General features: G+C 43.3%; 1 protein-coding gene across 9 annotated transcripts in view; it reads right to left on the reverse strand.

Annotated features, from left to right (window-relative positions):
- The window catches only part of FAM13A (family with sequence similarity 13 member A), a 356989-nt gene that overhangs the window by 11538 nt on the left and 319267 nt on the right, over positions 1-26184 (reverse strand). For all 9 annotated transcript variants that reach the window (XM_032332873.1, XM_032332872.1, XM_032332871.1 and 6 more), the window contains 8 exons: positions 24865-25012; positions 15976-16186; positions 15402-15540; positions 14529-14610; positions 13338-13558; positions 12627-12710; positions 4335-4430; positions 1940-2023 (listed from right to left, as the gene is read on the reverse strand). In XM_032332873.1, the coding sequence (XP_032188764.1) occupies positions 1940-2023; positions 4335-4430; positions 12627-12710; positions 13338-13558; positions 14529-14610; positions 15402-15540; positions 15976-16186; positions 24865-25012 (1065 nt within the window). The remainder of the gene's footprint in view (positions 1-1939; positions 2024-4334; positions 4431-12626; positions 12711-13337; positions 13559-14528; positions 14611-15401; positions 15541-15975; positions 16187-24864; positions 25013-26184) is intronic.

The following is a 26184-nucleotide window of genomic DNA, read 5'->3' on the forward strand; positions in this document are numbered from 1 at the left end:
GGTAAGTTTTAAAGGAAATTCTTATGTTGGAGAGGAGAATTGACTGGACTATCTCTAGGATCTAGGAAGATCTAGGGCTTCAGAAACTGGGCTGGTTCTACTTTACACACATCTGTTTTCCTACCATAAGCATTTAAAACTAGGGGTGGCTTTTAAGGAAACCACCTTGATACAATCTTCTGATCTGAACCCACATCAAATTCTAAATTGTCTCAGAATTGCCAAGACTTAGTACAGTCCAAACATATGCTAATAAGCCTAGCCAGTTGGAACAAAATGAACTAAAAGACAACACTATTTACAAAAGCAATGTAAGCATTGCAAAATTATCTGAAATTTTGACTACCACGTGGGCCAGAAGAAGAGCCATGGCCAAAATATACTTGTGAAAAAAATAAACTGAGCTGAACAAGAAGATTTGGAAGAATGCCCTCTTTTAAAAAGTGCATCATTAATATATCTTCCATTCATTTAATGAGACAATTAGTAAATATCATATTTTGGATGTGTTAAAGAACACATTTTTATCTAGTAACAGTTCTATTGCTCATTTTCAATACACAAAATTGCCCAAATTTCTTCAATTAAGGTGACTTCATTCTGATGTGAAATTACCAACCAGACAAAAATTTTCTTCTTTCATCAACATCAAGTCTTATTATAAGAAAATAGCTCCAATTTTTAAAATATAATAGAGCATATTTGCCTAATTGTTTTGTTTAGAGCACTTTTATAGAATGAGTTCTAGGTAAAAGAATATGATAGTGAGTGTAATCGCTGTCTACTACCTTATAATTAAGTATATGAAATACTGAAGGCCCCTAAGAACAAAGAAAAGGGAAAAAATAAATTAAGATTAAAGACTGTGCAGCTTCTAGTACCTTACCTTAGTCATAACGATGAGGACCAGGCAGGACAATGGAGTGGTTCTCAACTGGTGTCCCTTGTGGGAATGAGGCCCTTCGGTTCTGGGATACTATTTCTAACTACAGTAGATAAATGACCACCCAGGCTTAGGAATTTCCCAGAAATATAAGTGAAACTCCAATTGCTAACAAACAATCACTGATTGATTAAAAAAAAAAAAAGATTCTGTTTTTTCATTTCTAGAACACTATGAAAGGCAGTCCAGTTCGTTAAGTCACCTAGAAACAAAACTGCAAAAGACGCTGACTGTGGTCCAGGCCAGGTAGGTCCCAACAGAGACACAGACAGAGACCTAGGGGCACGGAGTCTACTTCCTGTTCTAGCGAAAGGGGCCACTGAGGACGAGGATTACCTGTATTGAACCCATAATTACTCCTGGGGTGAAAAACACCAGTGCACAGATTCCAGTGGCTGCTGGCGATGGCACTGCATTCACAGATCAGGAGATTATCAACTGAATCCCAAGGACTACATGTGCCAGGGGCAAGGCAAAAGGCAGGAGGAGTGGGTGAGTCGGCAGCAGAAAATCGGGCAAAGGCAAGGAAGATACCTGTCTGCGAAATGATAATTTTTTTGTTGTGTGCTATCTAGATTGCCTTTGTTAATTCTAGGTTTTCTAGAAACTCAGTAAATACGATTTTTAGGAAAGTTACCCAATGAGTTCATTGAAAAAGTTTCTGGAATACAGAAAATCCATTCCAAATAGAAGAAAACAACCCAAAACATATTGTGACCCCTGCCCCCACCAAATCCCTGAAAGCAAAATGAGAACAAAACAAACGACAGCATGGAACAAAAAAGCAGGGGGATGAGATGAAACGGAGGAGAGATCAGCTTGGCCCTAGGATCAGTAAGGCGGGGCTGCTGGTGGTTGGTTACGAGCCGCGGATGATTCTGAAGGCACAGCACAAGCGCCACGAGCCCCATCGCCGCTGCGCCCCACCCTCCTCCTCATCCACAGGAGGAGGGGAGGCAGGGAGAGAATGGAAGCCAGTTTGGGAGATGTCTTCACCTTTATCTCCTTGAAGAAGGAAGCCGTTTCGCCCTCGATAATTGGCTGCAGCAAAGGGCTTCTCCGCTTGCTGGAGGGGGATCCCTGTGACAGGTGTGGACAAGGTGGTTATACTCTGAACCCCTCTCCCTTGCCCTCCAGGCCTCTGCCTCCTCTGGGTCACTAGGATTCATCACTGACTTTGAACTATACACCCTAACCCCACCCCGCCAAACAGTCCCAGGAAAACCGGAGACAACCAAAGTTCTTGTCTGAGGCGCTGCTTCATTCCAGAGCCCACAGCCCCAAGCCAAGGAGGCCACAGGACAGCAAGACTAGCCCACGAGCATGCTAACTGAATGCAGAAGGAGCCTGAGGAGAGACACTGGCCTGCTCCTCCTCCCCTGTCCTCCCTGATGACAGAGGAACGAGAACCCAGGAACCGTCAGAAGCTTTGAGCGCAACATAGGCTGCTGAGGGAATTCAGGTGTTGTGCAGCCTCCCTGCTGTGCATTTTCCTTATTGAGAGACACCTGCTGAGGGCACACAGGGCTCCTGACTGGACAAGGAAAGGAGTTCTTAGATTGAATTCTTTCGTTGGTTAGTTCACTAATTTATTCTGGGAAGAATTTCTAGAGAAGTCGCTTTCTTCTAACACACCTGCCTGAAGTCTGCCTGAAGTCTGGATCCTCCCTCATTCCTAGGGACAGATACACTGTTAAAAGTAATACAGTGGTGCCTGGGTGGCTCAGTGGGTTAAGCCGCTGCCTTCGGCTCAGGTCATGATCCCAGAGTCCTGGGATTGAGCCCCACATTGGGCTCTCTGCTCAGCAGGGAGCCTGCTTCCTCCTCTCTCTCTGCCTGCCTCTCTGCCTACTTGTGATCTCTCTCTGTCAAATAAATAAATAAAATCTTAAAAAAAAAAAAAGTAATACAAAGATCTTATCTTAGAAATAAACAAGGAGGGGCGCCTGGTTGGCTCAGTAGGTGGAGCATGTGGCTCTTGATCTCAGGGTTTTGAGTTTGAGCCCCACGTTAGGTGTAGAGATTGCTTAAAAAGAAAATCTTTTTTTTTTCTTTTTTCTTTTTCTTAGGATTTTATTTATATATTTGATTGAGAGAGAGAGAGAGCATGTACACGCACAAACAGGGGGAACAGCAGAGGGAGCTGCAGAGGGAGAGGGAGAAGCAGGTTTCACACTGAGCGTGAAGCCTGACGTGGGGCTCAATCCCAGACTCTGGGATCATAACCTGAGCCAAAGGCAGACACTTAACTGACTGAGCCACCCAGGCACCCCAAAAAGAAAATCTTAAAAAAAAAAAAAAAGAGGGGTCCCTGGGTGGCTCAGTGGGTTAAGCCTCTGCCTTCACTCAGGTCATGATCTCAGGGTCCTGGGATCAAGCCCCGCGTCAGGCTCTCTGTTCAGCAGGGAGCCTGCTTCCCCCTTCTCTCTATGCCTGTCTGTCTGCCTATCTATGATCTCTGTCTGTCAAATAAATAAATAAAATTTAAAAAAAAAAAAAAAGAAAGAAAGAAAGAAACAAGAAGACTTAAAGCAGGAACTGAACAGCAGCGGTTAAGATGGCCTCCATTTTAATAACAACATAAAAGCAAGGCTGTGGCTGCTTATTAGAAAGTTTAAAAGTCAGCAGAGAAAGCCCCCTGTACTCCTGGAGGAGAGCACTGGGCCAGAGGCAAAGGATGTCCCAGGAGATGGACAGGGCAGTAAGGCTCACTCACAACCTGGGTGGAAATATAGGGGGAAATGCTAGAATAAATATGGAAGGAGGGCAAGCTGGCCAGTGCCTTAAGACAAGATGCTGTTCCATACTCTGGACAAAATCAAAATTCGGAGGCCAAAAGCAGTTGCGTGTCAGTCAGAGGATGGCAGCCGGCGACACCAGCCGCCCAGGTACTAGCCTCCCTCCCTTTAGTTCCACCTCAGCTTCTCTAGAGCCTCCCCAAAGAGGCTGCTCTCTGGAGGTCCTTAGGATTTCTCCCTGGAGAGGATTCCCAGTGGGACTATCCCTCTCTTGGAGGGAGAGAAAAGATTTGGGACCGGAGAGGCCTCTGGACTAGAGGGGCCTAGAGAAAGCACAGCCCCGTCCTGCTGGCGCTCGGTCTCTGAAGCAAGGGTAGGAGGTCAGCCCAGCACCAGTCAGACCGACGCCTACATCAAAGCATGCTGCCCGGAAGAAAACAAAATTCTAGCAGTTTCAGATTTGCTCATTTGGGCAAACGTAGTCTCAGAAGTCTTAGATACATTCTTCATGCCCCAAGTGGATGGGCCATAAGTATTCATGCCAGGTTCAACTATTAAAGCCCACTCCTCAGTGAAAAGGCAGCGTGGGGCGCTCTCACCACAGCCAGGACCCACCCCGCAGGCGGTCAAGGACAGAAAGGTGCCGTACTCACAATGATGGGGATGGTGTTGGCTCGGGACAGGATCTGCTTGACCAGCCGGTATCTGTCATACAGTGGCTTCATTACCTGACGCTCATTCTTGCTTACCTGAAAACAAGAGCACCAGGGCTAAGAAGCTGCCTCCGCTAGTCAGGCTAGCAGTGGCTCAAGCATGTTCTGGGCCTGGGGGAAATTCAGAGGATTCAGCTCCACTTCCCCCATTCTTGCAAAACTCATGTAAACGGGTGGTAGTATTTAGTCAGAGAACGTTTAAAATATCTACTTCAGCGGCAGATCTTTGGAAATCACTCCATCGTCATATTGCTTTCCCTCAATCAAAGCTATGACCATGATTGGTTCCCTGTTTAAACTATTCAAAGTCATTTACAATTTTCCAGATCCAGGGAAGAAGAAAGCATGTATTTCTATGATAATCCTTAAACTGTGCAGCTCTGTGATCAGTTTTTATTACTTTTGTTTTACAGGTCTTTCTCTTCCATGAAGTTGTTTTTGTTTTTAAGGACAAGATTCTGGCAAACCGTAGGTTTTCAAGAAACACCTGCCAGTAGACTGCATGGATGGTCTCCTCTCCAGGGCCCTGAGATCTGGCAGAGCATTCACAGACATAGAAGGGACTGTGTCCACAGGCAGTGGGGAGGAACCAGGCGAACCCCCTGGTGTTGTACAAGAAGCCCGTCATCACTTGCTACCTCTTCTTCCTGTCAGACCTCAGGCCCCAGAGAAAAACCAGGGTGTCTCATCCCTCTTTGCCTAGTTCCCTATAGCCTGGAACAGCCTCCTCTCTCCTCCTTGGATTGGCAGAGGAGCCACCTCCCCGATGCAGCCTCCTTCCAACACTTCTTCCCCACTCTGAGAGACCTCACACACCTCTGTGTCACCTACTGCAACCTGTGTACACTGCATAACCCCACCCGTGCTTTGCTAGCGACCGAATGTGCATGTCCCCTCCAACCTAGTGCCCCATGGGATGGTATTGGGCATTGGGGCTTTGGGGGATGGTAAGGTCATGAGGGTGGAGCCCCCATGAACATGGGTAGTGCCCTTGTAAGAGACCCCAGGAGGTCCCCTGACCCCTCCTGTCATGTGAGGACAGCAAGAAAATGGCTGCCTGTGAACCAGGAAAGGGCCCTCACCAGACACCGAATCTATCAGTTCCTTGCTCTTGGCCTTCCCAGCCTCCAGGACTATGAAAAATAAATCTCTGTTGTTTATAAGGTGCTTATGTATGGCATTTTATTACAGCAGTCCCAGCAGATGACACATTTTATACTCTACAGTAACTATCTGTTGGCACATCTGTCTCTTCTTCAAGACTCTAAGCCCCCTGAGAGCGCAGTAGGTGTTTCTGGATCCCTGGAAACTATCTCAGTGCCTGACAAAATGGAGATATTCCATTAGTATGTGTGAAGTGAGAGAGTATTTCAAACATAAATGTGTATGCCAAGTGCATAGGTATGCATGCATTTCCCTTCTTTACTTAAATGCCAACAGAGATTACTTAAATCCCTTCTTTCTGTATTTCCTCTTTGTTTCAAGTTTGCGGTCTGTCTTCGGCACTTTATTTCCCCTGGACACATAAGGCAAGAGTTACAGAGGTAAGGAAGAGCAAATGGTATTAGGGGCCTGCTGGGCCTTCCGCTCTGAAGACAACTGTGGGTTATGCACAAATGGATTATTCCTTTGTAACCTTTTCTATCTGCCTTTCTCAAAGTGGTCAACAGTAAGTGATTTTTGGCCGAACTTCACCTGCCAGGATAGGTCACTCTCATTGGGCAGAGACATCTTGTGGACTTATTTTCTATGAATAGCAATAAGAACCGTTTCTTTTTCTTCCTAATAACACAATATTGAAAAGCACATGGCACTTTCCTATCGTTAGCTGCCATATCAAAAGGAGTTTTAAAACTGGCATTTCATAGAAGATGACCATCCAAAATGAAAGGGAACAGAGAAGTTATATTACATCAGAAAGACTGAGGATCAAATGATAGGTGTTCCTACTAGACGCGCCCACCGCAATGGCTAACATGAGACAACAGATGGTGTCAAGGGTCAGCGAGGATGCGGAAGGACTGGAAATCTCCTTCGCTGCTGCTTAGAGCGGAGCACGCTGGACCACTATTTGGCAGTGCCTGCTAAAGTTGCACATGTGAGCCCTCAGTTCTGCTCTTAAGAGTAAAAAAACACCACCACCAAGTGTGGCCTCAAGCTCACCAAGAGACACACAGAATAATGTTCACAGCAGCACTACTTAGAAAAACTGCAAACTGGAAACCACCCACACGCCCAGCAACAGAACAGATATGCTGTTCTGAACACTGCACAGCAATGAGGATGAGTGGGCCACAGCTACGGGCAACATCATATACTGACCCCACAAAAAGACAGCCACGTAAAATAAGCCAGATACTACAGGCACGAGAGTACTGTATGAGTCCACTTAGTAAGTTCAGAAAGAAGCAAACAGAAGTTAAGCTTTAGAGTCAAGATAATGGTTTTCCTTGGTTGAGCGGAGGTCTTGGTATTGACTGGAAGGGGACAAGGAGCAGGGCTTCTGGAGGAGGACTGGCAACATTTGTTTCTTGGTCTGGATGCTGGTTACCTGGACTCGTTTACTTGGTGAAAATGCATCAAGACATATATTTACGCTTTGGGCTTCTTTCTGTATTTACGTTATACTTCAACGGCAGTTCAACAACAGCCACAGGTAAGTCCGAGGAGTAGAAACGGAGGGGCCTGTACGATCTCACGTGTGAAACAACACAGTTCAGGACTGGGACACATGGAATCACTTTTTTTTTTTTAAATATAATTTTTTATTTTTTATAAACATATATTTTTATCCCCAGGGGTACAGGTCTGTGAATCACCAGGTTTACACACTTCACAGCACTCACCAAAGCACATACCCTCCCCAATGTCCATAAACCCACCCCCTTCTCCCAAACCCCATCCCCCCAGCAACCCTCAATTTGTTTTGTGAGATTAAGAGTCACTTATGGTTTGTCTCCCTCCCAATCCCATCTTGTTTCATTTATTCTTCTCCTACCCACTTAAGCCCCCATGTTGCATCACCACTTCCTCATATCAGGGAGATCATATGATAGTTGTCTTTCTCTGCTTGACTTATTTTGCTAAGCATGATACGCTATTTACCCTAAAGATACAAACGTAGTGATCCAAAGGGGCACGTGCACCCGAATGTTTATAGCAGCAACGTCCACAATAGCCAAACTATGGAAAGAACCTAGATGTCCATCAACAGATGAATGGAATCACTTTTTAAACACAATGTATAGCCAGGAAATGTGTTGTGGATGAGGTTAAGGCACATCCTAGCTGTCAACCCATGACATGTGGTGAAATACTGTGCAAGATCAACAATCAATAGTTCAGTGGACAAAAGACCTAGGAAAAATAACAATAATAAGGAGCTAGCATCTCCCATTGTGGACTCGCATCCTATTCTTTGCTGCTTGGCAGAAACATTTCTGGATTGTAGAAGCAGAGTGTGGATTTTAGGAGAAGACTTTGCTGGTAAAACCAGCCAGATGTGGCAAATCTGACAGAAGCCTGTTTCCTCTCTAATTCTTTGTTCACATTTTCTAGTTGGAGCAGATGAAGAGGCTCATTAGCTCAATTCTTTGGCTTATGACACTGATATTTAGATTTTCTATGAATTGTTCATGTTTTAAACTGATGATCCTCAGGAACTAATCACCTGTGAGTGATTTGATAAAGTCCAGTTTCTGACTCTGGTCTCATCCTATTTCCACCAAAGTTAACACTGGCATTTGATAGAAATATTAGAGATCTTTAAATCTGAGCAGTCAGCAGTGAAACACTAGAAATATTAGAGATCTTTAAATCTGAGCAGTGAAAAGAATTAATGCTACTGGATTTACACCAGAATTATTTTCATGATCTGTATCTGAAGCCAAAGGCTTGGTGATACTAAATCATAAAACCACATCACATGCAATTATCAGAACTGGATTTTTTAGTAGAGCCAGAATCTAGCCAATAGTTCCATAAACAAAGCAGGGCCATGGCTGAACTGTTAAAAAAAGGGGGGGGGGGAGGGGGTCAGCTGATATTAAATGGGACCATGGGAAAACTGGAAGTTGATATCTCTTATTCTTGAGTCATTGGCTGCTTGGAGATTTTGTTATTGATGATAAACAAAAGAGCCAGTAAAATTCTCTGAGCCTTGATTTCCTGATTGGTAAACTGCAGAATTCAGATTAGAAAATCTTTGTGATCTATACTTGCTTGGAAATGACTTTAGGCCAAGCATGTAATACATCATATTTTCTATTACACTTTCACTCCTCTTGCTTCAAACCTTTATTAAATTTTCATTTAGGTGGGAGCTCTGAATGGCTTTCCAATGTGTGGGAATAGGGTTATTACTAAGATGTATTTTTGTGCACAAATCAGAATAACATAAAAACCTAGATGCAAACTTCTAAAGGGCAAAAGCAGCTCCTTCCATTCTGTCTTTGCCTTAAAAAAAAAAAAGATTTTATCTATCTATCTATCTATCTATCTATCAACCTATCTATCTATGTGGAGAGAACACATGAGTAGGGGGAAGGGGAGAGGGAGAAAGAGAATCTCAGGCAGACTCCATGCTGACCACGGAGTCCAAGATGGGCTTCAATCCTAGGACCCTGAGATCATGACCTGATCTGAAATCAAGAGTCAGACGCTTAACTGACGAGCCACCAGGTGCCCCAGTCTTCATTTTTGATTAAAGAAATCTTCAATGATCCCTTACTACTCTATTTGGTTGCTCTATAAAGTCTCAGATAATATTTCCAGGTACCAACGAACATCAGCCAATAGTTAACCCACATTTAAACAGGGGAAAGTCTTTGACACAATTACAAAAGGCCCAATTAGACAACTGCATTTGCCTGCCTTTATCTTTTGTGATGGTTTCTGTCTTAGCCTTAAATAAAACTTCCTTATAGAAACACCCATTCAGGCTCTGTTACCTGGACAGTGTGCCACACAGGTGAAAGAGAAAATGACTCAGGATTTTAATATGGAGATAAGGACAGAATTAGAACCCTGGAACGTCAGAGTTAGAAGAGCCTTATTTTTTCATACAATGAAACTAAGCCCTGGAGAGGGTAATGACTTGCCCAACGCAATAGATTTGGGTCAAGAGCCCAGGTTTAAGGACTCCTAGTTGTTTTCTTTCCATTCACAAATAAGATATAAAGTAAAGTAGGATCATAAAACAGTGAAGACATACTAAAATGCCATGATTCCTCTAAGAGGGTTTGACCAAGTCGTTCTCTTAATATAGAGATTTCTGCCTTCCAGGCTCAGAGCTCTGTCTAGGTTGAGCTCACAAGACCTCTACCTATAAACAGTGGCTAAAAGCACCACTTTGTGAGAAATGATGCCACAGACAGACGAGAAACTATATAGCCTCAAAATCTTCTTAGTTAAACAACTGGCTTGAGTTTGTGTGTGGAGGGTACCACTGAGTCATAAAACTACGAGCAGGAGAAGACAAATGAGATACATTCTTATAACTACTGCATTTTGGCCCATCAACTCAGAAAGAGACAACTCTCTCCTCTTTATTATCAGGTAATAATAGTCGACTAGGCAAAGATCAGATCATCCCAAATAGCAGATGGACAAAGGGCAGTATATATATATAAGGCTTCAGAGTCTCATTTAAATTTGAACAGAGTGTGTTTCGTGTCATGTTAGTTCCCAAGATGTTAGAGCATAACATGAAAATATACTGATGAGGAAGAGACTCAAGGAGAAACCAGAAGCTCTGAGAAGCAACACATTCCTTCTAGGTTGTCATCAAAGAGCGATGTGTACCACAGTGACCTGAAGTTATGAGTTGTACTTTCTGTAACACGGTCTTTTGATGAGATCCTGAAGTGTTGAAAGGACATGCTTTCACAATAATTAGTAGGGATTTATGTGCCCTTGAGTAACTGAGTGTGTTTTGTTTCTCATTTACGTGTCACTCTGTGGATTGTACTGTTAAAGCAAACAGCCTTGTTTAAAAAAATGTACAAGAGCAGCACACAACTGTTTTTGGCCTATGATTCTGACAGTCAGTCATTGTCCTTTCAAATCTGTAGACTCAGCAAAAACGCATGAGCTTTGAGCACCTGCTTTTCTAAAAACAAACAAACAAACAAAAACCAAAGAAACCCCGCTGGGGTTTGGAATGATAGGCTAGCTCTGAAAACCCACATATTTTTCTTTTAGGAAGAGGGTTGCCCAAATGGTATTTACAGTTCAGGGTCCATGGCAACACCACAGACCTAAGAATGAGAAGTTTACTCTTTGATTCTCACACTGGCCGGATATCAAATGAACTCTGTTTTTCCTGAGGAGGCTGGGGCACCATGTTCTAGAGGGAGGCAGAGAGTCTGACCACGAACCAGCAATGAATGCTACTTAAAGTTCTAGAGTACTTGTTCCCTGCCCGATGAGATGTTAGTATCCAGACCCAAATCGGTCTCCTTCCAACATCTAAAAGAATGATGAGAGAAAAGCGACTAACAGAGAAGGGCGAAGAACTAAGATTTCATATTCCTAATGATAAGAGCACTAAAACAGGTACGTTCTCTCTCCATCACTTAATAAGAAGATGGCCGCAGAGAGCAGATCATATACTTGTAGCAGAAATGACAACATTATTGACTGGGGAACCCCTGAGCCACCTGCTAAGCTACCCAGCCCACTTCCTCAGTGCCAGATAGCCCACAGGTAAATGTGTCTGCACATGTCTGAACTGTCCATGATAAGCTACAAGGGGCAGCTATGGTACAGACAAAACACTCAACTCCTACCTCAGTAGCCTAGAGCTCCAGGGCTGGCCTCAGTAGGACTGGGATCTGACCCTTGGTCTGCTGATCCCGGAAAGTGCACAAGTTCCCTCCTCCTTCCCCACCTGCCAGGTGGCCACAAGGAGATCTACACTTCAAAGGCTCTGAGCCAACAGTGGAGAAGGGGCTCCTCTCTGCTAGAAAGAGTACAGTTCTATTTCTCCAAATTTTGAATCCTCCAGGAGAAAAGGACAAGTTTCACAATATGTTTAAGCTCCAGTACATTTACTATTTGGTTCAATGCCTTTAAAAAATCCAAAACAAAACTTGGCCTGAAACGTGACCATTATCCTGTAGCACCAGTATTTTTCCACTCTAGGGATAGGCCAGTAAAATCAATCAGCAGCAGCCCCACGGGTTTTTTTTTTTGTTTTTTTTTTTTAAATTTAAACCTGATACATTCAGAACCAAAAATACCACAGATGATGCATTCCACAGTTTATTGGGCACATTGTGTCAGGTGTTTGTGCTAGATGCTGACATCAGGCGCCCTTTTAGATTAACAAAACCCAGAACTCCTGCCCTCACAGATCTTAGAGTTTGGTGCATTATTCTGGAATCTTCTTTATTCAAAAGAGTATATTTTACATGAAAATACTATCTCCATTATATAGCTAGGGCTGGGACTGGAGAACAGACCTCTGCATTTTGGCTGTATACAAATGCTTCTGGGAATATAAACTTCCTGCTTCTTTACAGCTGCTCTTAAGAACTTGTTCTGTTGGGTTCTTGACAGCACTCTCCACAGAATGTCACCGAAAGTAACTGACAAGGATATCTGATTATGAGTTTCTTAAGGAATAGAGCAGAAGCCTACTGTGCCACGGTCTCCCCCAGGACTAATGATCAGCATGCAATAACCACACTTTATAACAAATGGCTCTCAATGCTTCCTGTCGCTAGGAAAAGGCAAAGTCATATTTTGGATTCCTCACACTTCTGGTTCAGGATGGTGCTTGGAACTTCTCTACAGATAAACACTGGCCTCGGCTACACTGAAGTGAGATTGAGTTTTTGGGCAAGTCATACTAGTTTAACACCTTCATTTTAGGGACAAGAATGTCTTGAGTCAGTGACAGCTTATGGGGGCAGACCTAGGGACAGGGAAGCCTCTAGAGCTTTGTGTACTCATCTACAACCTACACCCCCCTCCACCACAGTCCCTCTGAAGCAGAACACTAGTGACTACATGTTAGCGGCAAACTTGTTTCTTTGGAACTCAAATTCAGCATCTGCTCAACAGGGGAAATGTCTCCTCAGTTTAGCCTTCAGAGAGCTTAGGTCTGCTGAAAATAGGAAGTCATCTCCTAAACATCAGGAAAACTCACGTATCAAATACTGAACATAGAAGATTCATTTCTAAAGCCACACAGTTAGCCCAAGCAGGAAACCCAGTCCATTCACATACCGGCCGTCCATGAATGCTTTCGTAATATAACAGAGCTTTCTGCAGGGCCACTTTCTCGTTGGCAATCTGGTCTTTGGTCATATCCTGAATAAACACAAGGAGAGAGAAATCAAAGTTGGGGAAACATTTATGAACACTCCTGCTTCTTTCGGTCAGCAAATTTCCTCAAGGAAGGTTAAAAAGAATCCTCCTACAGTTGTTCCTCGGAGCTCTATTCAAAGCTCACTTAGGAATTAGCTCTTCCTGGCTTTCTGCTGGCAACAGAGAAAGCAGAGCAGAGCCATCGTCTACTACCTGTGGCTCCCATGTGGCAGCAAAGGCATGCTGAGGTTAGCGAGGCTGTCAGGCACATGGGGCTTAGCTTAACAGCGCAAGTGATGACTACAGTCACAAGTTACAGAGTCCCAAAGGGTCATCTACAGCCCTTCTACTCCAGAGACATCAAACCGTCTGTTAACCCCAATGGCTTCTTTCTGCAATCTCTATATGAGAGTGTTCTGCTTTCAAAGGGTCATCCTAAACCAAAGTACTAGCACTGAAAACACTCTCGGGCTGCTCCATCTGCTTCTCCAGACATTTAAGAGTGTAGGGGATGAGGGTGTGGGAGGTCTGAGCAGATGTCACTGTGTCCCCCACAGGGACCCATGTGTCGGGCCCTATGTTTCCACCATGTTGACTAGCAGTTGGCTTGGGGCTTCCGAATCCCCACACCTTAATGTCCTCAGGACGGCTGCTTTCTGCCCGCTTCTCCTGGAGCTTCCTCTGGATGGATTCCAGGGTGGCCTCGACACTGGGCTTTACGGCTTTATCGATGAGCTCTTGCTTCTTCTCGTCTTCTTTCTCAAGCTGGGAACCGAAACTCTTGGGCAGTGTATTGCTTCGCTGCCGCATCCTGGGGGTTAGGTCCTCTTCCGATATCTTTAGTTTGGACTCTAGTATGAAAACATTTGGGGGTGGTGACATATGAGAATTGATGTCTCCTGAACCTCAGTTGTTTTTCTGTGGTGTTAGTAACCATGTAGCCCCATCTTTTTTTTTTTTAATAGAAAATATCTAATTATAACAGTAGTTGAAATCCCTAGGTTATTATGTAAAACCTGAGAAAATGCTAACATCTTCTTGGACTATCTGGAGTGCTTCCCTAACCAGAGTTCCTGAGAAAGCTTTAGCCACGTAACATCCATGCTTTGGGGGCGCCTGGGTGGCTCAGTGGGTTAAAGCCTCTGCTTTCGGCTTGGGTCATGATCCCAGGGTCCTGGGATCGAGCCCCACATCGGGCTCTCTGCTCAGCGGGGAGCCTGCTTCCTCCTCTCTCTCTGCCTGCCTCTCTGCCTACTTCTGATCTGTCTGTCAAATAAATAAATTTAAAAAAAAAATCCATGCTTTGGCCACACCCACAGGTTTGCTGTTCTCAGAACGTGGTAGATGTTTCTATACCCACTCCCTCACTGTTGAGTAGCACTGACTGATCCAGCACCTCACTCTGGCCAGCTTTCTCTGGACAACTTACAGATGTCATTTTGGAATTATTTTCCCTTTGTATTCCATGTGGTTGTTTATATGACTATCTTCTAAGAGACAGCATGCTTTGGAGGGACAAGGATCCAATCCTTTTTGTGTTCCTCCATGCTACAGGTCTTCTCCTAACACCAGAGCAAATGAGAAGTCATGATTTAGTTAAATGGGGAAATGCTGCAGAATTTGCATCTTAGCTGACCCCGGTTGTCCTGTGATGGAGACCACGGTGAGGCATGGGGTGGGTGTGCTCTGAACACCGAGAAGGCTGGGGAGCACGTCAAGGAATTTGTCTTCTCTGAACTATTTCAGCAGTGGCACTCAGGATGCGGTGATACCGTGAATCTGCAAGTGAAAATCATGGCAGAGGTCTAAAACTTTACCTACCTTTAAGCTGTTTCCGGAATTTGGCAAGGTCATTTGTCCATTTTAGAACCTCTGGATTGGCTGCTTTGTCACTGTGGGAAGGCTGAGAAAAGGAAAATCTAATGTAAATGTATACGAACTGGGGCAGGGAGCCCAGCGTGGGGCTCAATTCCAGAACCCTGGGATCATGACCTGAGGGGCAACTGAGCCACCCAGGTGCCCCATGATCAGATCGTTTTAAAGAGGAAGAGAAAGTCGAGTCCCACTGGGAAAAAATTCAACATGAACAATCAGAGCAAACATCATAAATGTAATTCCATTATCTTTCTTTACATCTGGTTATTTTTGATGCTTTCAAAGAATTCCTCACAGGCAAAATGCTGGGCTTCTATGAAGTCCATGGTCCTGTTTCAGGAGTCAGAGGGTTTAAGCTGTTGGGCTAACAGAATGGAAAGCGGAGGTGGGTACGTTTTACGCTGGGATCACCACGTAAAATGCCTTTCTGCCACTCTTGGGGGCAATGCTTAGAGCTGAGAGAGGAATGAGGTCAGTACCGATGAAATTTTAGAAGACAATTTCGAACTAAGTTTTAGCCAAAATAAAGAGTCATTTAATGATCTTTCCCATTCCTTCTCACAGAATTTATAAGAGGTCAACTAAAACACCGAATCATTTGAAAGAATACCCAATTCAAGGAAAATGCTGATGTATGACGTCTGGGGCTTCTCAGGGTTTACTATCCAGTTTTTATCGTCTTTTTGTTTTGAGGCTCTCTAGAAACCTCCCTTAACTTTTTGTCACTTTTCCAAGTTGCTGATATGCTGGCATGAGGGTACTGTCAGGGGACCGGAGGGCATGGGAGGGGACAGGACAACCCTGCGAGGAGACACTTACTCTGTACTTCCTCTCCTCTTCAAATCTATCTTCGAACTTTCGGATCTTCTTTTTAAGGCTCTGAATCCTTCGCGTGAGCTGGGCTGGCGTCAGGTCCTCCCGCTCGTCATCATAAGACCCGAGAGAGGAGCTCCGGCGCCTGTGAGGGACATCGAGTGGGGCACTCGTTGCCTGCATAGGGGCTTGGGGGTGGGGATGCAGCACGGAGGGATGGGGTCCCAACAGTCTCCATCCTCTCCAATAAAAGGAAGTGTACTACCAGTTCATTTCGTGACCCCTGAGCTCTCTATGTCCCACCTATCAACGGGTCTAAGTTTCTCTCGCTCACATTTACAATTAGCAAAGGGAGGACTGAAATATGCACTGCAGACCTGAAAGTTAAATTCTAGATAGCTCTGGAAAGGAAGTGCTAGTGGAGATGCAGTATGTGGCGCCCTAGTCGGGCCAACTGAAAAATGGAGCAACAGAGCCCGTGTCCTAGGATGGAGTACTCCCAATATGCCCTTCTGCAGACCTGCAACACCATTCCCATTCTTCCTAATGATGCATTGGCTTACCGGCAACACAAACATACCTCATGAAAGAATGGGAATTTGGGGGAGAAGGAGGCACTTCCGTGTCATCCAGGTATTGCCTGCTCTGCCCATAAGCGTAGAACCGAGGAGAGAGCATGGGGTCACTGTCTTCATCCAGAAGCTGGCGAATCAGGCGTCCGGCCTGCGGGGAGAGGCGTGCTTCATCAGAGTCCACGTTCTCCTGCTGCCATGAGAAGGTAGGGATGGGCTCTGCAAAATACAGAGGGGAAGAAGTCACAATTGCTCATGGAAGCATAACTGTTTCCCAAGTGTTCTGAATGCTTTAGGAGGCACTGAATTTAAATGCAAACAACTCTCATTTCAGATTTAAGGTTCTGATGAAGGACACTATGCCCCGGCTAGCATCACCAATATATCTGACAGCCATGTCATTGCTTGCTTTCCAAAGAGAAGTTACTAGGGCCACCTGGAGGAATGACCTTAAAGAAGGAGAGCAAATACTGCATGCTTCCAACTTCCCTCCCCGGTCAGGGACAAGGACTGTCTCCCAGGTGAGGGCATTAGGGAGAAGCAAAGCATGGGCATCAGGGGGTGAGAGATTTGGCATCGTAGCTGCACGTCCCTCACTGGAACAACCGGGAAGTCACATTTGTCTTGTGAGAGCCCATTTACCTAGGAGTCTGCACCTCCCATTTAGGGCTTTCAGTAAGCTGTTCATGTGCTTCTGCTTAGTGCTGGGATTAGCATGTGTAAAATGTGTGTTTTGCACTTGAAATTTCAGAAGCTGCTCAAGACCACAGTTAACATAAGATGCTTACATAAATTAGTCAAAGAGAAAAAGAAAAAGAAGAATGTTTTACAAAGGGTAAATCTGTACAAATTATTTTAGACAGTCTTTAAGAAAAAAATACACTCGGGGCGCCTGTGTGGCTCAGTGGGTTAAAGCCTCTGCCTTCGGCTCAGGTCATGGTCTCAAGGTCCTGGGATGGAGCGCCACATCCGGCTCTCTGCTCGGCAGGGAGCCTGCTTCCTCCTCTCTCTCTGCCTGCCTCTCTGCCTACTTGTGATCTCTGTCTGTCAAATAAATAAATGAAATCTTAAAAAAACAAAAAAGAAGAAAGAAAAAATACACTCAATGCAACATCCCGATTTGTCATTTTTGGAGGGAATGGGGTAGTATTTATTTCTCTTTCCTTCAAGATCCAACTTAGTATGCATTAAAAAAAATCCTATCAGATTTGAAAGACAGATCTCAGATGATGTAGGGTTTTTATTTATAGCAGTCCCTGAATTTAAATAGAAGGTAGGCTTTAAGTATACTTAGGGATTAGTGTGACTTACACAAGGCTGGGATCCGGCCATGCTTGGAAATTCTGGAATTCCTAGAGCAACACTCGTTCCTTCAGCTATCAAAGTGTTTATCAGATCTACTAAACTGTCTTAAACAAGTGCTTGTTCAGTATTTTATTTAAAAAGATCATATCATAATCATAGAACATTAGAGCTGGTTGAAACTCCATGCACTATCTAATTTAGTGATTTCTCAACCCCAGCTACACATTAGCATCATGAAGGGAGATGCACATAACTTCTAATGCTCCCCCCCCTCAGCCAACTAAACAGAATATTGAGGTGAGGGCCCAGATATCAACCTCCCCACCTCCAGTACTTTAAAATCTGCCCAAGTGATCCTATATACATTCAAGTTTAAGAATCACAGAGTCAACCTAACAGATTATAGACAAGGAAACTGAAACCTGAAGACTCTAAGAGCAAATATCTAATCAATGACAAGAGTAGGGACAAAACGAAATCTCCTGACTTGAAGGACAGTGCTTCAATTTAGTACATGCCATATGCCCCAATCACAAGGATGATTATCTGAAATTTTTGAAGACCCCACAGTAGGGGAGTTAAGCATATTAATGTAAGCAAAAATTGACCTTATGTGGAATGAGGTCCATAGGTTCTCATAGTTTAAAGAGAATGAAGTTCTCTGGGAGCTCAGATGGTAATATAAATTATTTTTTAAAAATATGGAAGCATTGTTAAAGACAGATTTTTTTTCCCCCCACTACTCTCAAAAAGTGGCAGGGAACATTCTGGTAGACATATCTGGCTAAATCTGGAGGTGCCCAGAAGTTGCCCCTCATTTGCACTAAAGTTTACAGAAGGCTCCTCGTAAGCATTAGGGCTCAGATAGGAGCTCTTTTATGCAAAAAACTGATGAACAGTGAGGGAAGGATAGGGTAAGAGGAAAGTAATCCCTAGAGAAATAAGAAAAGTGTAGTGCTAAGTTACGGAAAATGAACTATGAAACTGACCAGACTGTATCTTTAATTTCATGATAATTCTTAAGACAGCAGGGATTTTCTGTAAGGACTAATATCAACAGAGCCAGGCAGGGAAAGAGTTAAGAGGCAGCCAGCAATAACCTCGGGGCAGAGTGGCAAAGTAGCAAAACAAGGGGGGGAAGGCCAAGTGGTGTGCGGGGGGACAGAGGGCACAGGCAAAGCAAAGTCTGATGTTGGTATTGGCACGTGGGTGTGCTGGCTAGTTGGACATTTCTACTCATAACAGTTTAGTTTGAAAAGGTGTTACCTTAGATCCTGAAATCCTTTAATTTGTCTGAACCTAGCAGAGTATCTCTTTAGAAATATCACAAGTGAGCTTTCACTTTTCGGTTCCGTGTCCTCTGTGTACAAAATGAGAGTGTCTGTGACCATTTTCCAACCAGACCTCCACTAAGAAAGGTACCGTGATCCTGAATTAACAATACAACACGAATCATGGAGCAGAGTTACGCTTGTTTGAGGCTTTGTGGAGCCATTTATCAAATTTCCTTTGCATCAACACAGACTCATTCCCAACGGCTCACTTGAATGATAGATAAGACCCAGTATGCCCTTTTCTTAACATCACCAGTGCTATATACAAAATACACAGCTGAATTCTAGCTTATGGGTGACATTTTCTCTTAAAGGATATAGTTAGCATAAATGAATTCACTAAAAAATGACAAATGTAAACCATTATGAATTTCAATTAACAAAGTAAAAGGTTATGCTGCATCATTAGTATGCATGTAGAACAGGAGTGAAGTTTCTCACCCACCCAACATTAAATGCTTGCATTTTTCTCTTCTCTCTCTCTCAGTTTCCATGGATTAATTCATTTAATTTTTATTGAAATATAATTAATATACTGTGTTATATTAGTTTCAGGTGTATAATATTTAAGAATTCCTTGCATTACTCAGTGCTCATCAAGATTAGTGCACTCTTACTTCCTTTTATCTATATCACCCATCTCCCCACCCTCCCTCTGGCAACCACCAGCTTGTAGGTAAGAGTCCATTTTTTGTCTCTTTTTCCCCTTGTTCATTTGTTTGTTTCTTAAATTCCATGTAAGTAAAATCATGATAGTTGTCTTTCTCAGTCTGACTTATTTCACTTAGCATAATACCCTCTAGACCCATTCATGTTGTTGTAAACGGCAAGATCTCTCTTTCCTTTTCTTCTATCGAATTATAATTTAAGGCTCTTATAATTTATAAAATTACACATAATATATAGTTCAATATAACTAAATCAAAAATGCCAACTATTCTTCGTTTGTAATGATCTAAAAATACAAGGCCTATTCATGTTTTGATAGTTGACACTCAACTAGACAAAAAAGGAAGAACTGAATAGAGCAGTGTCTACCGGACAGGATGCCCAATTGCACTGCCGACCTAGAGATTCAGTTTCGAGGATGCATTCACCGACCACTCCCAGTGCCTAGTCTGGAAAATAGTTTATATTTTAATCAGTAATTCTAGAGCAATGAAATGGACAAATATATTGCAAGGAAAGTATTCAAACGGAAAACAGAAAAGATTAGAGGTTTCAAATTAGATTTTCATCTTAAAACACCACATAAAAGAAATGTGTTTTTATATCCAGACCAGAATTCCTTAAGTTCTGTGATTTCAGCCGTGTGTCTTGTCACAAAGAACGCTGAACATAAATATGGCATGTCTCTCTATGAAAAATAGAGAGACTGCTTGGCCGGCTGGACCCATTTGCTATACAAAAGAAAATGGGCTACTAAGATGATTTATTGAAGAAACCTGCTAGAATTACAGGAGCTGATGTCTTCCACTTCTCATTTCCAGCTACATGCTATTTAGAGGCATTACGCCCTGGCGCAACATCATGCCGTCTTTCAAGGTGGATCCTTGGTGGGGCGAGGAGGAATGGGCACATCCCAGACGCTGGAAGATGTAAATCCCATATAGGGAGGGAAATCCTATTATAAAAATTTCCTTGGGGCACCTGGGTGGCTTAGTGGGTTAAGCCTCTGTCTTTGGCTCAGGTCATGATCTCAGGGTCCTGGGATCGAGTCCCGCATCAGGCTGTCTGCCCAGTGGGGAGCCTGCTTCTCCCCACCCCCGCCACTCGGCCTGCCTCTTTGCCTACTTGTGATCTCTGTCAAATTTTTTTAAAAAAACTTTAAAATTTCCTTAGTGTTCCAAGACTTAACAGTGGTAGTATTATTAAACTGTTCAGTTAATCTTGCAAACAAACTCTCAGAGTTAGAAGAAACCTTAGTTGTCAGCTTTGTCAATCCCAATTTAATCTTTCTATCTGCTTTGTCTCTATTTGCAAATTTAATAAGTGGGTCCTTAATTGCTCCATTCAAGTCATTAATAAAATGTGTGGAACAGGCTAGAGCTGAGGACTTTCCTAATGAGAATACCCCTATTTGTGTCAACTTTGATCTGTGTATCTGCACATTTAAGTACTGTTGCTTAATCAGTTACTAATTGACTCTGTTACCTGTCTGCTATTCCTTCCAAATCTGACAGGGCACTGGAGTCCCTGTAGAGGCCCAGCTGAGGTCTTTTTGAATGAGACATTTCCTAATCTAGAGTCAATCTCTCTCTCTCTCTCTCTCTCACACACACACACACACACACAGAGGTTGGTTTGTTAAGATCTGTCCTTGGGCAGCAATGGAGGACCCAGTAATTATGGACTCCTTCTCTGTGTTCAGAGCCACCCACTGTCATTAGGTAGATCTGGGCTCTGGTTTCAAAGAAGTCCAACTTAGTCTGGTTTTTCCTGAAACTACACTTGGAAACATTTATGGAAGACAGTAATAACATCAACTAACACTCATGTAATGCCTGTTAGGTGCCTGTACTGTGCCAAGCACTTTGCAAATACTAGCTCACTTAATTCTTACAACAAGCTTACTAAGTGAATACTATAATATCTGTTTACTCATTATTGTCTGTTGTTAGGCCTATTTATTTTTATTTAAAAAAAATATTTATTTATTGAGAAAGACAGAGCATGAGCAGAGGGGGAGGAGGCAGAGTGAGAAGAAGTAGACTCCTCGCCAAGCAGGAAGCCCAATGTGGGACTCGATCCCAGGACCCTGAGATCTTGATCTGAACCGAAGGCAGATGTACAACCAACTGAGCCACCCAGGTGTCCCTGTTATGCCTATTTAAAGATGGAGAAACTGAGGTCAAAACTGTAACACATTTAGTAACTTGTCCACAAAGCTGCTAAAGTAGTAGAGCTGGGATTTGAACCCAGGATGTGCCTGGTCTTAGCCATTATGGCCCACTGTTTGCCAGGACACAAAACTGGCATTGATGAGAAAGAGGCATCAGGGAGGAAGTCAGGAGATTTCATTATCCTGAATCATCATTTTTCTTCTTTAGGCCTCAGCTTTTTTACCTGTATAATGGCAGCATCCAGTCAAAAGGTCTTTAAGATCCTTTGCTTTTTCATCATTCTTTCAGAGAATTTTAAAGGTTATTTTTGACAAGTAGCAAGTAATAAATAAGAAGCATAAAGTATTTTAGCCCTTTAAAAATGTTCTTTTGGGGCACCTGGGTGGCTCAGTGGGTTAAAGCTTCTGCCTTTGGCTCAGGTCATGATCCCAAGGTCCTGGGATCGAACCCCACATTGGGCTCTCTGCTCAGCGGGGATACTGCTTCCCCCTATCTCTCTCTGCCTGCCTCTCTGTCTACTTGTAATCTCTGTCAAGTAAGCAAAATCTTTAAAAAAAAAAAAAAAGTTCTTTTAAGTTTAACTTCACCAGGACAGCTGAGTATTTAAACCTCAATACTTCCACAAATACTTCCAAATCAACATGAATTGGCTGATTAGGAACATTCTAATTATGCAATTCTGAAGGGCTCTACATAACAAATAAAAGTACATTTGATTTGTGTACTCATTTAATTTTGGAGAGTGGCAGTAATAAAATAATAATACGATGTAGATAGGTCAAAAAAATGTGCCCTAATACATAGCTACATACAGAGAGAAAGAAAAAAAGAAAAAAGCATGTATTATGTATCTGCCAACCAGCATGATTAGACTCTGATCCTACGTTCACTTTGACAGGATTCCACTCTAGGTAGGCTATGGAATCTAATCATCGGGTTCATTCGCTTTTTTTGTTGCGTTGACACAATCTGCCCCAGAAGCCAGAGAATGTCACTGCCGCACGGGAGCACCCAGGGCTGAGGCTAGCGCCAGCAGGCTACTCACTGAGGACCATCGCACCTGACATTCTGCGACTCTGCCTGGATAGGAGAGTGTGAACGAGGTGTGGGGATGGGGACCAGCAAACACTACACGGGGGCTGGGAGACTGGTAAGGGAGACTTACAGACAGATTCTGGCTCAGAAGGTTTGCGTAAACTATTAATTCCATTTATATATTTGGTTTCACTTTCACAGATTAAATTAGTGCAAAGTGGATTCCTTACTGCGAAGCTACCATTAAACTTGTTTGTTTCTTATTGAGGCTATAAAACAAGAGTAGTATTTTAGCGATTGGACTTACAGCTCTCATCTGAACTACCCTTTATATGCAACAATTCCTTTATTTTGACTACACTTACTATAATAATATCACATGAATGTTTAAAATAAATATATGGTAAAAAGGGGCTACTGAAAGCAGTAACCAAATGATCAAAATGGCCTTGAAATGAATCAGTGTAGATTTTTAAGATATGCAAGTTCAGTAACGCAGTAATTGGCAAAAGTTAACACAAGTCCTTTCATAAATTACATAGATAACATAATTAGCATTTCCAAGCCTATTGTATTTCCTCCCTGATAAGCTTTTTAAAATTCCATCTAGTTGGTTCCTTCAAATTATTATTATTATTATTATATTATCATTTAGAAGAGAGTTATTTACATTAATAAAACAGTTTTAAGGAAAGTTAACTTCCAACCACACTGGTGGGAATTTTCATTCTGGCCTCTTCATGTATGCTGGAAGAGATCACAAATTTATGACTGATCAAGATAAAAATCATCAAACTGAGCCCATTTCAGGGGGACTAGAAGAGTCTCCTTACCCCTTTACTGAATATACCAAGATAATGTGGCTAATTTGAATTCTGTCCAAAAATCCTAGTTTTTATCTAGAGTTTTGTGTTACTGATGTGAGGAGACCGTTATTCCTGAAATCCAAATACAGCACTTGTTTTGACTACTGCTTTTTTCGTTTATTGGGCCACAGTAGCTACTATGGGACTTTTTTTGGTGGTGGTGGGGATTTGTTTTTAATGAATTTAAAACACACCTGAATATCCCAAAGTGCATAAAACAAAAGAAGAACAATAAAACACTACCCAGGGAGGTACCACTGAAATTAAAAAGGAAACAAAACAAACACCCTGCAATCTTTTTCTAGTGACCATATCATGAGCTGGGAAGGTCTGAGAAAATCTCCCACCCAACTGCCTAATTACATGGTAAAGGGCTAGAACATGTTTCTTGAATTGCAAAGAGGGAGAACTAGAATTTAAAAACAAAACAAAACAAAAAAACACAAAAAAACCAGCTTGTTTTTGCTGCACCAAGCCCTGGGTGCAAGGAGCATAGAAGGATTACTATTTTTCACCTTGTGTCTGTTTAGATCGTCTTTTGCTCCTTCATCTAAATTCACTATCTCAAGTACTTTCTGGTTTAAAGAGGGTTGAGGGAGAACACAAGGAAATCCAGGCGCTTCGGAAAGGGACTGATTTCCTGTAGCTGTGATTCTCTGTGTGGCCGTGTTAAGTCGTGCTGCTATTCTGAAACCAGGCACACAATTTCTCTCTCTTTGTAGCCTCCAAACACACCCACCGTACAGAGGCAGCCGGGCGTGCATTCTGGATACACGTTGACACAGGTCTGGATGCAGACACATAGATAAGGAAGGAAGTGCGGCTTGACGGCACCGCTGCCAGCACCTTCCTGAAATGCAGTTTTGACAAGATGAGGACACCCTCTTCTTCCTCACAAGTCCATTTTTAATGTTTCGCCAAAAATCTCTAGGAAAACCAGCCTTCAACACTGCATTATTGCAGGCTTTCCACTGGAAGTACTTTTTATACAGTATTCTCTTTGATGACAAATCCCTGATGCTGGCTAACATGGCTTTTAAAAAATTCTATCCATAAAGACAATCACAAAAGCAAAGCAAACTGAATCTTTCTTGAAAAAAAAAATGGGAGGGAGATTTAATGAAGGAGGCAGGTGGTTGGCATGTAGCGGCGGGAAGAGCAGCTGCTCCCAGCCGAAGTCCTAAATGTGCACGGCTTGCTCAGTCCTGTGCTCGGTGCTACCAGAGGGGAAACACACAGGTAGCGGCACTCCTGGGGAGTTAAGAAATAAAGAAAGCTGCAAGGTGACACTACGAAAGAGGGCAAGCGCATTTTCTTTCTTAGATTGCAGTGACTCCCGGCAACATTTAATGAGACACATTCCCATACCAGGGAAAGGATCTGCAGTCATTTAGGAATGCAGTTAGTCCTACACCGTTTGCTTTCATACATCCATGTGGTGACGCCCCTCTCATTTAGGCTACTTTATATACGCTTTTCCAATATGAAATCATCCAAACAGCCGAAGATCCTACCTTCCCAGCTCTTGTCATCACACAATGCAGTCAGGTCGAGCTCAGGCACTTGGGAGACGAAGCTCTCCCGCTGGTCGTCGGCATCTGGAGTCCTCGGCAGTTTGGAGTCAGGTACGCCGGGGTGCTCCTGAATCTTCATCGCGGCGGTCTGTAATGACAGCACAACGTCTCTGAGGAGCTACGGCTCACCAACACCCACAGACGTCTGCAGCAAGTCCACTCTTTCTGGGGGAAACCTCCCAGGCTGTGGCGGCAGCTGCACCCAGTACAGAAACCAAAATCATAGCCTGATGCCCCTGGATGCTAGCTGGCCACTGGCATGCAAATCGCCACCGTCCCTCTGTGCTCCTTTAACTTTTCTTCTGCGAGAAAGGCAGGAGGGTTTCCCAGAGCCGCTGCTCCTGGTAACTGCAGGCAGCTGACGGTCTTGATGGTGACTGATTGGGGCCGGGAAGGGGGGAAAGGAGTTTGTGTTTCCTTAAAGGAGTAGGGCTCTGCAGACCGTAAACAACAACAAAAATCCCGCGACTGCTGTTGCTAAGGCTGGAGAAGCAACATGGTGTCTCCTGCGTGCAGACTTCTTTGCCCCTTAGGTAAACAGTCCAGCAAGGCCCAGAGGCTGTGTACACGGACGCTCTCCTGTTGGCCCCGGCAGAGGCTTAGATCAATTAAGCGGGGCTAGCTGCACGTTCCCAGATTTCCTGTGGTTGTTTTCACCCAAAGTGTGGGGAGGACAGACTATTTATGGAGGAGCTCTGGGTATTAAAGCATTGTTGCGCAAATTCAAACAGCACAGGGGTTTGGCGGCTCATCTGGGCTAGCTGTAAGGAAGACAGATTATGGAAGTAAGCCAAAATTACATAGGGAGCGGGTTTTTTTTTTTTTTTTAAAAGAGTAAAAAGCCAAGAACTGGCAAGTCAGCAATGCATAATTTATATCTTACAAATATTCAACTGTCACTTGTTTTCGTACTATTTATCCAGTCTGAATATTAAATACTCAGCTACACTTGGTTTTGCTCCTTGGGGGCACCTACTCCTAGGCAGGGCTATCTGGGGGAGGGGAAAACTCTCTCCCAAAGCCTGCTATTTTAGCTACGTGATTTTATGCAAACAAAATTCGCATTGAAATTCGTTCATTTTTTCTTTGCTCTTTTGGCATCTTATAAACCCAGCCACTGTCACTTTCCCTTCTCTCCTAAGATTATAAACACAAGTATTTACTTACAAATATTCTTCTCAAGTAGCACAGATCTGTACAAAAGATTTTCTTGGAGAATAACTGGAAATTCATTTTAGCAAATATAATAAAAGAAAAAAA

Source organism: Mustela erminea, chromosome 2 (assembly GCF_009829155.1).
Source record: "Mustela erminea isolate mMusErm1 chromosome 2, mMusErm1.Pri, whole genome shotgun sequence".
NCBI lineage: Eukaryota > Metazoa > Chordata > Mammalia > Carnivora > Mustelidae > Mustela > Mustela erminea.